The following is a 14,995-nucleotide window of genomic DNA, read 5'->3' on the forward strand; positions in this document are numbered from 1 at the left end:
GCTATTTCAGCGTTGTCAAATGCAATCATATGTGAGTAAATTAATTTATAATAGATGTAATAAGTGTTTGTTTTGTTAATCCAACAGTAGGTACCTCAATTAATCACCTATTGACCATGCTAAAAGGATCCGGTGGTAATTGCTTTAGGCTCCAGTGAGCACGCTTGCCGGACACCTGTGGGCTTGTCGTCCGGTCCCCCTCCCCACTAATTACAGGCCCCCTGTGGCAATACGCCTATCGTGCAACTGACCAGTGGGGTCATTGCTGGACTTGGGTCAGCCGTGTGATTTAATCAGTGTCAATTTCTTGTGTAAAAAGACCACCTTCAGTACAAATAACAAGGTGCTACGGTTCACAGTCTAAGGTGATACGGGTCAATTAAGCTGATACGGCAGGGATGATTTCAAAATGAAGCTGATACGGAGCCGTATCAGCTTAATGGCCTGGGGAGAACCCTGACTTTAGCTGTTGTGACGACAGAGGCTTAACCCAAAACAAAACAAATGCATTGTTGAATTTGCTGATTCTATATACAGGTATATCGTTATGTCAGAGTAGGTACTTGATAGCAAATATTCACTGTCATGTTCAATTGAAAATTTGCAGATGCAGAAAATCGGAAAAATATAACTGCTGGACAAATAGCACTATAAATACCTGTGGGCGTCGTCCCTAGCTTGGGAGGCGTTGTCCTCAGTGTAGGACCCTAGTAAATCTATCATCACCTTGGTAGCATTTTCACTGCAATGCAAACACATTTTATCAATATCAAGAGAAACTCACTCAAACACATTTTATAAACATCAGGAGGAACTCAAACACATGGTCATACAACTGTCGATCTATATTAGTATGTTGCAGAATAACTGATGACTACACCAAACAGTGGGACTGGTTGCTTTTGTGAACATTACATAGCTTTAAATGGGAAGAATGTAAAACAGTTATATGGAATAGCAGAATTTCATTCCAGTTGTAATTGATTGTCAATGAGAAAATTATCCTCGATATATATCCAGGCGTTACGCTCACTTTCGCTCTCTGCACCCCTGGAATATGTCATAGCAAAACTGAAGGCACTCGGCCTAGCTATTTGATTGGAGTTGGGTTAAAAACCCTGACCAATCACTAGGTTGATACCTGTCCTTTAGAGATTACTGAGGAGCGATGCCCAACTTCAAAGTGAGATTATTTTTATGTACATCAAAGGGTCAAACTAGTCTTCTCGTTTCGTCTACAAAGTGGTTCATACTGAGCCTTCAATTTTGCTATGACATATTCCAGGGGTGCAGAGAGCAAATATGAGCGTAACCACTGGATTATCGAAATGTGCAAAAATGTACAGTATAATACATGTAGAAGGCATAAGAAGTGATACAAATGAGGCCTGCACATATGATTAATGCATATATGTACATGATAAAATTTGAAAAGAAAATTTACTGATTGCTCTAGCAACACCATAATTTCAATAAGTACAAATTGTCATTGTGTAATTATATTTTACTAGTGTCAGAAACCATATATTTTGCTTTTGAAAATACTCTTGAGACTAGCCCTACTTAAAACTCACTAGCTCCTGGCATCAGCCAAGAGAACTGTTTCTGATGCCAATTGTAGTTGATTTAAATAGGAATTATTCTATTTTAATATCCATGGTTATAGTTTGAGAAATCATAGGCCGTTGCAAACAATATGAAACCAGATTTAGTGAAAACCAGATTTGAGGCAGTCAATTGATAAAACTGAAATCAAAGTGTCACTGGATTATTTAGTGTCTAACATCAGCAGAGTTGGACACCTTGGTCACCAGTTCTTAATATTGCACCACTGATTTTTCTCAAAAGCCAAATGTAATGCCCAAGAGAATTTTTCATGATGCTGCATCATGTACAATCATGACCAAAAATGATCTGTCCTACTTTCACTTTCTATTTTCATTTAAATTTGTAAAATGAATGCTTTAGTAAGTTCACTTTAATTTAAAGTCTGTAAGAGCATCATGTAGATTTCTTAGCAGATTCTGTAAATTCTTTTGGCTAATTTAATGATAGTTTAAGGTTCTTATATACCGCTTTATCACAACCTAGTTCGTAGGGTGTCTCAAAGCGATTCACAAATTATTATCCGTGGTTAAAGGGGCTTCCGCAAACAGCCAATATCTTTCTCAACTCTCTTGGGAGCATACAGACAGTGCTGCTGTTTTGGCGCTCACAGCTAGCATTCAACAATTCTAGCACTACGCATGCCCAACCATGTACTCATCTACGCTGAGTAGACTGGAACAAGCGAAGTAAAGTATCTTGCTCAAAGATACAACACAGTGCTGTGACGTGAACCTGCAACCCTTCGGCCAAGAGCACGGTGCCCTACCACTAGACTACCATGCGTCCAATACCAACAGTCGATCTAGGTCATTATGTTACACATCATTGACTACACCAAGCATCTACCGGTGGGACAGGTCACTTTTTTAACATTATATAGCTTTGAATGGGAAGAATATGAAACTGTTATACATATGGAATGGCAGAATTCCATACCAGTTGTAATTAATTGTCACTGTGGAAATATGTATAATACATGTACAAGGCGTAAGAAGTGATATAAATGAGGCCTACACATATGCTGATTAACGCATGTACATGATAAAATTTGAAAAAAAATATTTACTGATTCCTCTAGCAACACCATAATTTCAAGGAGTACAGATTGTCATTGTGTAATTATGTTTTGCTAGTGTCAGAATGCATATATTTGGCTTTTGAAAATACTCACTAGCCCTACTTAAAATTCACTAGCCCCTGGCATCAGCCAAGAGACCTGTACACCCCGGAAATAAGATTCTGATGTCAATTGTAGTTGATCTAAATAGGAATTATGCTATTTTAATATCCATGGTTATAGTTTGAGAAATCTTAGGCTGTTGCAAACAACATAAACCAGATTTGAGGCAGTCAATTGATAAAACTGAAATCAAAGTGTCACTGGATTATTTAGTGTCTAACATCAGCAGAGTTTGACACCTTGGTCACCAGTTCTTAATATTGCACCACTGGTTTTCTCAAAAGCCAAATGTAATGCCCAAGAGAATTTTTCATGATGCTGCATCATGTACAATCATGACCAAAAATGATCTGTCCTACTTTCGCTTTCTATTTTCATTTAAATTTGTAAAATGTATGCTTTAGTAAGTTCACCTTAATTTAGAGTCTGTAAGAGCATCATGTAGATTTCTTAGCAGATTCTGTAAATTCTTTCGACTAATTTAATGATAGTTTAAGGTTCTTATATACCGCTTTATCACAACCTAGTTCGTAGGTTGTCTCAAAGCGATTCACAAATTATTATCCGTGGTTAAAGGGGCTTCCGCAAACAGCCAATATCTTTCTCAACTCTCTTGGGAGCATACAGACAGTGCTGCTGTTTTGGCGCTCACAGCTAGCATTCAACAATTCTAGCACTACGCATGCCCAACCATGTACTCATCTACGCTGAGTAGACTGGAACAAGCGAAGTAAAGTATCTTGCTCAAAGATACAACACAGTGCTGTGACGTGAACCTGCAACCCTTCGGTCAAGAACCCGACACCCTACCACTAGACTACCATGCCTCCAATACCAACAGTCGATCTAGGTCATTATGTTACACATCATTGACTACACCAAGCATCTACCGGTGGGACAGGTCACTTTTTTAACATTATATAGCTTTGAATGGGAAGAATATGAAACTGTTATACATATGGAATGGCAGAATTCCATACCAGTTGTAATTAATTGTCACTGTGCAAATATTTATAGTACATGTACAAGGCGTAAGAAGTGATCAATACAAATGAGGCCTACACATATGCTGATTAACGCATGTACATGATAAAATTTGAATAAAACATTTACTGATTGCTCTAGCAACACCATAATTTCAAGGAGTACAGATTGTCATTGTGTAATTATGTTTTGCTAGTGTCAGAATCCATATATTTGGCTTTTGAAAAAACTCACTAGCCCTACTTAAAATTCACTAGCTTCTGGCATCAGCCAAGAGAACAGTACACCCCTGAAATGAGATTCTGATGCCAATTGTAGTTCATCTAAATAGGAATTACGCTATTTTAATATCCATGGTTATAGTTTGAGAAATCTTAGGCCGTTGCAAACAATATAAACCAGATTTGAGGCAGTCTATTGATAAAACTGAAATCAAAGTGTCACTGGATTATTTAGTGTCTAACATCAGCATCAGCAGAGTTGGACACCTTGGTCACCAGTTCTTAATATTGCACCACTGATTTTTCTCAAAAGCCAAATGTAATGCCCAAGAGAATTTTTCATGATGCTGCATCATGTACAATCATAACCAAAAATGATGTGTCCTACTTTCACTTTCTATTTTCATTTATATTTGTAAAATGAGTATGCTTTAGTAAGTTCACCTTAATTTAGAGTCTATAAGAGCATCGTGTAGATTTCTTAGCAGATTCTGTAATTTCTTTGGGCTAATGTCCCACATAGAAGTCCATTTCTTCACCTGAAAATATCACAAATATCATACATGTAGTGATTCAACCATTCCTCCAAACTTGCTTCAACTAACTTTACTTTTCCAAACAATATTATTTTAAACCATCATTGATTTTTCGTCTTCTTTTAGTCCTTAAATATTGTATTGTAATTAAAAAATGTACAACATTGTTTTCTTGTCCTATGACTTTAGATAATTATTTTTAATTTACATTCACACCGTTTTGTTATATTTTTTCCTGAGGCCTCAGTCATTCTAGACCCCGCTATCCAATTATTAATGATGATTGGCTATGTTCTGCATCCCAACATACAACATAGCAAGTTATTTTCTAACTGATGGTTTGTTTACTTTTGGGTTATAACATGACTGTGTGGATATTAGTAAGTACGGATAAATATTATCTGCAATGTAAACTGCAATACAGCCATCTATAATGGTATCATCATTAGCAAATCCATCGAGGTGTAGAGCCAACGCCGTATATCTAGTATAGGTTCTGTAGGTCTGTTATCCCTTGCTTGGATACCAAGTATGCAGGGCGATTGAGGAGTAGGGAAAACTAAAAGTAATATTCAATCGCAACAAGCTTGGGATAGGTTATTTGCAAACATTTAAGTGAAACCAATTGACAACTAATTACCCGTTCAGAAGCAAAATATTACTCCTGGAATTAGTTCAATGAGCTGAACGCCCTGTTTACCTTGTCTAAGTCGGTGTCCACCATTTGTATGAGGTCTGATTGATGAGCTAGTTTGACCATGGCTACATAAACATCGGCTCGAAGCACTGACTTCTCATCAATACCATAAAACAAGTTGGACAACCTACAATAAGGAATTTTATCAAAATGTCATTTGATGATGTAAACTTACCAGAACAAAGTCAATAATATTGAACAGAAAATTAAATGTATGTTCAGTGTTCTCCGCAGGCAGTTTTTGCAGCATGGCACCATGCTCCTAAAATTCTTGCCATGCTGCTATCCTAGATCTTCTCTGCTATGTATATATTCATAGTAAATCTTAAGTTACCATGCTGCTTTGATTTTACATAGAGTGCTTCTTTAACAGAAATATTAAAATACCATGCTTCTTTCAAAACATTCTTGGGAGAACACTGATGTTTGTAGAATGTACATGTATATCAGTCTAAAGAAATGGATATAAATGCAAAGTCTAACCAAAGTCCACTTTCTGACTGTTGGACTTTTAGTACAGAATATTGGAGCTAAACACAATATCTTACAATAACATTTAGTATGAGAACTGATGCAAATGCTGAAATACCCAAACACTATGTGGCTTGGGACATTAAGAAAATGTGTCAGTATGCATGAAAAGGTAAGTATAGTTTCTGTTATCTGCTTCACAGGGTGAATTTATCCATTACCAGTGTCGCCATTGGCAAAAATAAGAAAACGTTTGGCAAATTTTGTAAACTTGCATTGGCGAAAGTAATAATTTGTCAAAACATGCAGGTATCTGGTACCTAGTATTGCCAGCTATTAAGTCCAACCTAGCTTAATTGTACGTGTATACATGCCATAAAGATTCTACTACCTGTTAGCAATATACAGGAGGGACCAGAACATGGGGTGCCAAAGCTAAACTCTGAGCCCTCTTGTAATTCATTTGTCGGTCAATTGAAAATAATTTGTGATCACGTTAGGGAAAATTCTCCAATTAAACAAACACTTATGTCTGCTGTGAACACTGAAGTTGATTTAAAATCTTAGAGAGAAACTTGTCAAAAAGTTCAAAATATTATGGACAGTGAAAGAAAGAAGCAATATGGCTTTAAGCTAGACAATTTGAAAAATAAAACAAAACTTTAACTTTATAATTTTGTTCTCCTATTTAATACCAGGCAGCAAAATGAGAAAAGTTGGACAACCTCCAAGCAATAATCTACTGGGACCTTTAAAATTTACTTCAGCCAATTAGGGTGGAGTAACATAATCTGCATATGAGTTGTCATGTAAATAGCCGACAGCATGCCTTACACTTTGATTCTGTTCTGTGATCTTTTGTCTGTTTTCTGCTGTTTGCCAACTTTTTCACAGAACATGGTGATTGGTTCAGCCATCTCCTCTGGTGGCATGGCCAGGATCAGGGATATGATGCTGTTGAATATCATCTCAAGATCTGTTCAGCAAAATACAACAAATAATAAAACACACAACACTGACTGAAGCAGTCATCAAGCACATTTGTTATAGAGGCTTTTTAGTGAATTCAACATCTGAACTCAAACCGTTTTTCAACTTTTAGATTACCAGATACCATAACCTCACAAATCTCTATTAATCTTACAACTCTTGTTAACTTATATGAAAATGCAATATTCTATCAAAAATGGACAGTGACACTGCTAGAGCCAAGAAACAAGAGCCACTGGAGAATAGTGTGGTGCAGTGCACTAATTCATGATATACTTCAGTTCAAATAGACATATCCTTTAGGACCGAATGATAAAGCCCATTTCAGGTAATCAAAAACATTCTCCAGGTTCTACTGAAAGCCCTCAATACTCTCATAATACATAGGGACACTATAGCTACATATCAATATAAAAACTCACCTGCTTCATTGTTGATTTCTGTCCAGCACACACTTGTTGCTTCTATGATATTTTTAAGATCTGAGTGGATTCCATCTTCCGAGGGTTCCTCCGATATAGAAGCACCGAAGGATTTCAGGAATATCCGCAGCTCCTGAGCCTACAAAATAATAAAACAGGAATACATATATCATACAAAGACACACAATTCTATTGCTATGACATAGTACACTTGCAAGCAGAATATACACATGCCAGAAACCTCTGATAGTGACATCATGTGATGCACATGGTAAATTATCCGCTTCACATTTAAAATCATCCAAGTTCAGCAAAACTTGTTGAGTTTAATTAAGTGATTTTTAGAACCTTGATATTGGAGTCCTAGACTTAGGCTTTCCCTTGCACACACATTAAATTTTTCTCTTAATAATGGTTGTACCCATCAAAAATAAAACAAAATATTAAGGTATCGTAAGACAAAAATTCTACACAATTCACTGTAACAAACTGTGCAATAATAGAAAATGACTGTAAGATGTAAATTCCCCAATGTTCTGAAATCTGTTGAGTGACATGATTAGAAAATATCTGTAAGACATGTCCTGAGTTTTACGTGGGGTTTGTGAAAGGGGCATAATTCATCATTCCACAGGTTAGGCACAACAGTGTATATATGCCATGAGTAATAATCCTGCATTTGGGCACAGTTACTGTTTTGAGTAACAATTCAATAACTGAAATGGAGGAATAGAATGGAATTAAAATTCACAAAGTTATTTTAAACTTTATTAACAAAAAAAAGGTGTCATTCTTTCAACATATTCCAATAAATAATACAATGAGGCACATCTGTACACAATTCTGATTCCATTTGTTCTATTTATAGCTCTCCAAACCACACTATAAGCAGTGGAGGTGATCAGGTCGTGGAAAACCACTAACTTACGTATAATACGCAAACTCGGCCAATTATACGCCAATAGGGGTATGAATTTGTTACTAAAAATCGCCAAAATCACTTTAATCTCAACTTGACCAAGTCACATTTATTCAGTCATGAAACATAATACAAATGCAAAAATAAACTTTATTTGCATGTGGGAAAGTACCAAAAATAGATGCAATACTTCCGGTAAAGTTACATCATGTTTCTAAGTAGCCAACGCTTTCAGTAAACATCTTTTAGCAAAATATTACTCACCTTGTCGTAAATTAATGCGATTTTTAATATTATTTTGCAAAAGTTACTGTTAAAGCGATTTGGGGTATTTTTTAGTAACAAATCCATGCTACAACTGGCGTATATTAGGCAAGTTTGCGTATTATTCACAACTCGGTGGTTTTCCCCAACCTGGTGATACAAATTGTCATTATTACAAAAAGGTAGACTTCTAAATCAATCATTTTTTGTGCACAATATGTAGCCAGAGTTTCCTCTGGCCCTGACACCAGACTCTGACATTTTGACAGATAGATGTCTGGTGTGGGGCCAGAGCGCACTGCTTTATGAAAACATGGAATTCTCTGACACTGATTCGTGTCGGAGAGTTTTGAGGTGCTGACAACAAAATCGACTATGACACAAAGCATGCCTCACATATATCGATAAATGGATTATTTATTTATCCAAATCCACTCTTATTATCACCAACAGCTGCTAAATTCCGACAGTGGGGTCCCCGGTTTACTATCGTCATAATTTCTCACCTGCGAGGACATCATTTTTGTAAGTCAGGGTAATCAACAAAAAGAGGCAGTCAGGAAATTTTCTAAAAAAGAATTATGTTTCCTTTTCGGTCCAGATCAGTACGGCTTGTTGATTAGTCTCTACCCTGACTTACAAAAATGGTTCGAAATCCTCCTTTTATTATTTATTTGGTTTTGTTGAAAGAAAGACACACTTCCCTTTTTTACTTTTTTAAAAACATCTTTGTGTTGTGTTGTTCTTTCACTTAATCACCCATTTCAGTAATTAAACTGTAACTCAAACCGGTAATTTTACCCGTGTGCAGGATTGTTATCAACATATGCGCCCAGCCTGTACCTAACGTTACCTCTGCTCTGGACATCCACTAAAAATGATTTTCACTTATACTTCTTAAAATCATATTTGAATCATACATTATTTGTTATTCTGTTTGAAGGATATTATTTCTCAAGTCTAAAACAAGTCGTGCATGCATTGTGACACGAGTATGCATTAAAAGATAATGTACACCCCCCCCCCCCCCCCCCCTTGTAATGCGAATCATATGGTCATGATATATACGTGTTTTGTGAGCTTCTAGTTGTGTTTGATTACTTCGTTAATGAAAACGATATGTGTTACACATCGAAGACTGTTAAAGCGTCATGTTGGTGTGTTACCTGCTCAGGAATAGGCAAATCTATGAACACCGGTGTGCTCATGCTGTCTCCAATATGGCGGACATAAATGAAAAAGGAAGAGGTAATAAATAGTACTTCCGGTAGTAGACCGGTTCTTTTTCATGTTTCAGAGAAATATTTAGGTGATATACAATCTGCAGGGTGATATCTTTATACGGAGTCGATGTCTATCCCCTTATGAAATTATTTCCGTGTTTAAATGATATCTAAATAAACAATAATATAAACTCTATACATTGTAGCATTAGACGCGAGTATAAACACGTGGAAAATATGGTATTGGCGGGAAAGCTCAAACTTCGATATCATAGGAAAGATAAAAGTAACACTGAATCACACAGCAGTTTCATCATTATATTACTCATCGGTGATGCTCAGGGCCAAAATTTTGGGAATCCAAATCGTCTAAATTGATTTACAAACCGATGGAGCGTTTCACCAGAGACTTGACATATAAAGCGGCCAGAGTGGTTAGTGACCGTTAGTACTGATTCACCACGGACTTAGATATCTAATCTAATTCCGTGATATTATCAAATATTAGAAAATGGATTTGAAATTATTACTTTCTTTTGTCTTTTAGAGATATAATTATTCAACCAACCCAATCCCCCCACCCCCCGATCTACCGTATGATTTAAATGACGCACACAGATGAATGTACCTTTAAATTTAGTAATAGATACACAATGCCAAAAAATAATGACACTGCGTCATACAGTTGTTTCGTCATTCCCAGTGACCAACGGCACTGGCCTTAGTGAGGATTTACCTTCTTTCAAGTCCTCACTTGAAGGTTACCACCAGTCTCTCTACTAATTTTGCATCCTCGTTATGTACATATAGTTTTAATATAATACCTAAAAATTACAAAAAAATATATTCTGTGAAGTGCAACATCCCAGGGTCAATTGCACTCCAACCTTGGAGTTCTGATCCTTGTAATGGAAGAAGAAGAAGATTCCAAATAGGTCTAAACTACTGTTGAACCAACAGTGGAGGTGCAAAAAAACACCTTAATTAATGAATTTCAAATATTTAGAATAATGGTTAATTGCAAATTAGTTAGTAAAGTGTGTATTTTATGAACCGTGCCGCTACTCAAAAGAAGTTACTGTGGCTATCAAGGTTACAGCAAACCTCGGGCACTAAACATATCACCAACAGTCTTCCGGTAACCTTGTACAGTGATAGGTGAGCGTGTCACAAACACAGGTACTGCATCTTTGGAATTTAGTAATCGATACAGTATGCCAAACATAATTGTAAACCTGGCTATTAATACATGCGTTTAAAGATAAAGGCTCAACACAATGCTTATTTCACGTTATTTATATTGATTTATAACAAAGTATACGCTTATATGTAATACAAGATCGTGCAATCTATACGAAACAGTTTTGAACGGATTTAATTTTTCATCACTACTACCTGCGTTCGGTAATTCGGTAGCATTCAGAATGAGTTCTGAGAAAGTATCCGGTCTCGGGCGATAATCCGCATGTCAAGCAAAACATAAATACCATGGCTACGTGTGAGCAGCGTCCAACATTACGGGCACCTGCTCGACATTCACAGTACCAGCCGGTTATATTGCGCTGTGAAAATTCTAGGTTGTGTTGCTTTGATGAAATGTGGCGGGAATTAAGACGAGCATGAACAAGGTCGGGTTCCTCACGATTGACATAGATGACATTTCAAGCAAATGTGGCTGTCCTCGCTGATAAGTTTCCCGCATTTTCGGTAAAATATTTCCGATAACAACAGTTCATTTTTCTTGCTTGGCCTTTTTTTTTTTTTTATTCCGACGCAACAAATCCCATGGGCATATTTGGTATTTCGGCATTATTTTTTGGTGTTTGAGCACTCGATATAATTAGTTTGCCAGTTGGAGGGTCAAACAGTTCATAAATTTCATCAAAGCTGTACTCTATACGTTAGTCCGAATTATTCTGACGTTTTATCGACTTTTTTCATATCGGGCTGTCGTCGATTAACGACGTTAATCGACGACAGACCGATATGAAAAAAGTTGATAAAACGTCAGAATAATTCGGACTATGTACACGTGTGCAGGGATTTGTTGACATGCTTTGATAGAAGTATATCGCACTAAATAGTAACGAAATTATTACTAACAAAACTGATAAATCAATAGGTATGTTATAAAAATGTAAACAAAATTTTCCATCGATTTGAAAAACAAGATATTGCTTCATTAAGGAAAATGATCACATGCCTAAATATTTAAAAAAAAAAAAAAAAAAAAAAAAAAAAATGAGAGAAGATTCGAACCTGTACCGTTTATTTTTAAGACACAAGTAAACTGCGTTACACATTCGGCTACATAGAACATATGGATATTGGCAATTACAAACTGATTTAAACCGAGAAATACATGACGCAGTTTAGAGAAACTTCATCAACCCTGTTTTTCATTATTTCAGCACTTTCCCAAAGGAGGACCACTTTTCCGTAATACGATTTGTTTTTGCATATTACATCACGGTCACAAAAAGTTTATTTAAAAGTTGGTCCTCGGATGGGAAAGTGTTGAAAGTATTTCTTTAAGTTCGGGAAACCCCACCACTTTCATAGATATAGTGTATATGGCTATATTTGCAGTATCATATTAGCAATACCTAATTTCTCAGCAGTTTAAAAATTCATATTCAATTGGTTCTATATCTTTTGTATGCATTTTTGATACACGAAATGTTTTATTTTCATAAATGCCGACTTAGGGAAATACGGGCAGTTTTCCGCCATACCTCTTTCAATTAATTGATAAACTGTGAAAACTTTTGGCATAGTCGTCGTACGCATGGAATACTACGAGAAAGTGTTTTTCTCCTGCCCACACAACTCCAACAACCCAGGTGGAGTATAAAATGGTCTAGGGTGGTTGTTGCGGTATCTGTGCTGTGGCATTCAAGTTGGGTGGCACTATAAATGATACCGTTGGAAGTACGGTCCCACTACAAACAGAACACAATACATCTCCAGCACACACGCAGGCTTACACGCATAGGGAGATATTAGCCAGGTGGTATAGGACTGGTAGTTAGCGCCTGATAAGGCAGCTCCTGTGAATTCCTCAAAATCATATTGATTAATGTATATGCTAATTGTATTCATTGTACATCTATGTACTGTAAAGCGCTTTAGAGTGGCTTATGTTAGCTAGATAGGGCGCTATATCAAATGTTGTATATTTATAAAACCGGACTGGTACTTGTACAACAGCTAGGTTGTGTTCCATAAAATATAAGTATTAACCTGTCTAAATATAACCTTTCCAAATAATTTCCTACTGTCGATAGTAATAATTTCGGTCTATAATTAGAGGGAGAATTCTTCTTATTTTTTTATCAGTGGTGTTTCTGCGGCCATTTTGCATAAAGTTGAATATACACCGGATGATACAAATGTAGAGAAAAACTGATTATTACTTCGAGCGGTTTAGATACCGTTGACTTATTACGTCTTGTCCAGAGACTTTACATAGTTTCAAAATTTGAAGGATATCTATGATTTCGGATGATTTTACTTTAATTTAATTAAATGTTTTATCAGTTTGATCCTAAATAACGGGTGTCTCTATGTTTGTACCATATAAATCAGTAAAAGACAATTGACCGTGTAAAATGTTTGCTCTATCGACATTATCTGTAGCTAAATCAACATTGTGCGAGTTTGGATGTAGAAGAGTAAGATTTTGTTTGGAGGTGTCAGACGTTTTCATGAGTTGTTGGGTCAGTCGTCTCCATTTTGATTTTGGATAAGAAGTAAAATACTGATCAATAATTATAACAACATTTATATTTCCAAAGAAAAAGTACACGTGCATGCTTTTCATATTATTTACTTCGTTACGTCAGGCTTCAAACTTATTGCTATCCGCCTGCGGTTTCGAATTACTAGCTTTTTATGTTACCTATGATCACGACCCCGTATATGTTTCCTTTCATTATCTCCACGGTATACCATTTGGCCTAATTATACTTCCTCTGCGGGTAGACATTCTTGTGCAAAACCTAAATATATCACTGTGAAGTGTTCACAAGCATCATCAACTAACCTACGTCTTTCCAGTGTATTGTCGAAATCGTAATATGATATTTAAAGTTGATTGAATCTGTCGAAATCTACATGTATATGAGTTTAGTATCGAACGAGATTTCGATTAAAACAAGACTATCTTGACCACTAAAAGTTCTATCAACAGATAACACAGACGATTAAAAGAATTGAACTGATTCCGGAGAGAAAGATAGGATCAAGTAAACATGTTGCTATTATATAAGATAAGGGATGTCTCGACGGTATAATGACCATGTCTACATTTAGGTCTCCGTTTATATGAGGTGAAATCTCCATAGCTTTTTCAATTGATGATTTTAAATGGTCCCAGAACGGATGATTAGATTTCCCGGTCTAGAAATTGTTCTTATAATTACTTTATAATTTGATAAGTCTACCATAGACCAGATAACTTCACCCATGGAAATACTAGATCATGAAAGCGTTCAATCTTTAAACACGAACCCCACCCCCAGCAAAAGTTTCTATCTAAGCGACAAGGATTGTGAAAACCTTCTTAGCATAACATTTACTAGAGTTTTAGTACCCTGCTCGTCTAATTTGGCATCAGGAATACATACCATCATACTCTCCTGCAATATCTCATACATTTTCTAACTTATTTCGTATGCTTCTTAAATTAAAAAAAAAAGTAAAAAAAAAAGTTAAAAAAAAAAAAGATTCATGATTTTAAAGGTTTTTTTAATTATCACTCTCAGATATACAAAGTACGTTACAAGAGGTCATGTATGTATAGTATTAATTGTAAATGACGAACAAATAATTTATCTATATTTACATTTTTTCTAGCTTTCTAAGACTTACTTATGTTTGAGATATTTGATAGCACTTGTACAATGGAGCACATTATTCGCTAAAAGGGACATCACGGTATATTTTTTTATGATTTGTTATTCAAATACTGCATGAATATATCAAGTGAGTGACAGTCTCCTAATGGAAAATGACTGTCGGATTGCACTGATTCATATTCATAAATGTATAATTACGAGTAGAAGACGGTACCCCTTATCCTGTCTGGTCAAACAGTTTACTCGGCAGCACATCTAATAACGCATGCTCACAACACGCCATTTCATTGTAAACAAGTTTCAACTTTTCTAGTTTTATTCAAACTTTAGGCCATAGGCTTATCAGTACATGATAAAACATACAATGTATAGAGAAAGGATATATATAATGTACATTCAAATTCATGATAATTAATTAATTAATTAAATTAAGCAGTTCTTAATTTGTTTGCCTCAACGATGTATTCTCCTTACATACATAGCTGTTTACTATTATGGACACTTAACAACTGGATAGACTTAAACAGAAGGATTCTTTCTAAGATACTGTGTAATAAACCGCACCCTAAGGTTTTGAAATTTACTACAAATTGATAAAAAGTGAAATTCATCTTCCACGTT

The 14,995-nt window shown here is 35.9% G+C and overlaps 1 protein-coding gene across 1 annotated transcript in view; it reads right to left on the bottom strand.

Moving 5' to 3' along the window:
- LOC110462077 (eukaryotic translation initiation factor 3 subunit M-like) overlaps positions 1 to 9,560 on the bottom strand; it is a 20,047-nt gene extending 10,487 nt beyond the window's left edge. Inside the window, exons 1-6 of the mRNA XM_021515886.1 lie at positions 9,459 to 9,560; positions 7,110 to 7,248; positions 6,532 to 6,673; positions 5,230 to 5,353; positions 4,438 to 4,532; positions 659 to 742 (exon numbers count right to left, since the gene is read on the bottom strand). Of these exons, the coding sequence (XP_021371561.1) occupies positions 659 to 742; positions 4,438 to 4,532; positions 5,230 to 5,353; positions 6,532 to 6,673; positions 7,110 to 7,248; positions 9,459 to 9,500 (626 nt within the window). The 5' untranslated portion in view covers positions 9,501 to 9,560. The remainder of the gene's footprint in view (positions 1 to 658; positions 743 to 4,437; positions 4,533 to 5,229; positions 5,354 to 6,531; positions 6,674 to 7,109; positions 7,249 to 9,458) is intronic.
- Between the last annotated feature and the right edge of the window lie 5,435 nt (positions 9,561 to 14,995).

The sequence above is a fragment of the Mizuhopecten yessoensis genome, unplaced genomic scaffold, assembly GCF_002113885.1.
Source record: "Mizuhopecten yessoensis strain PY_sf001 unplaced genomic scaffold, ASM211388v2 scaffold10745, whole genome shotgun sequence".
Classification (NCBI taxonomy): Eukaryota; Metazoa; Mollusca; class Bivalvia; order Pectinida; family Pectinidae; genus Mizuhopecten; species Mizuhopecten yessoensis.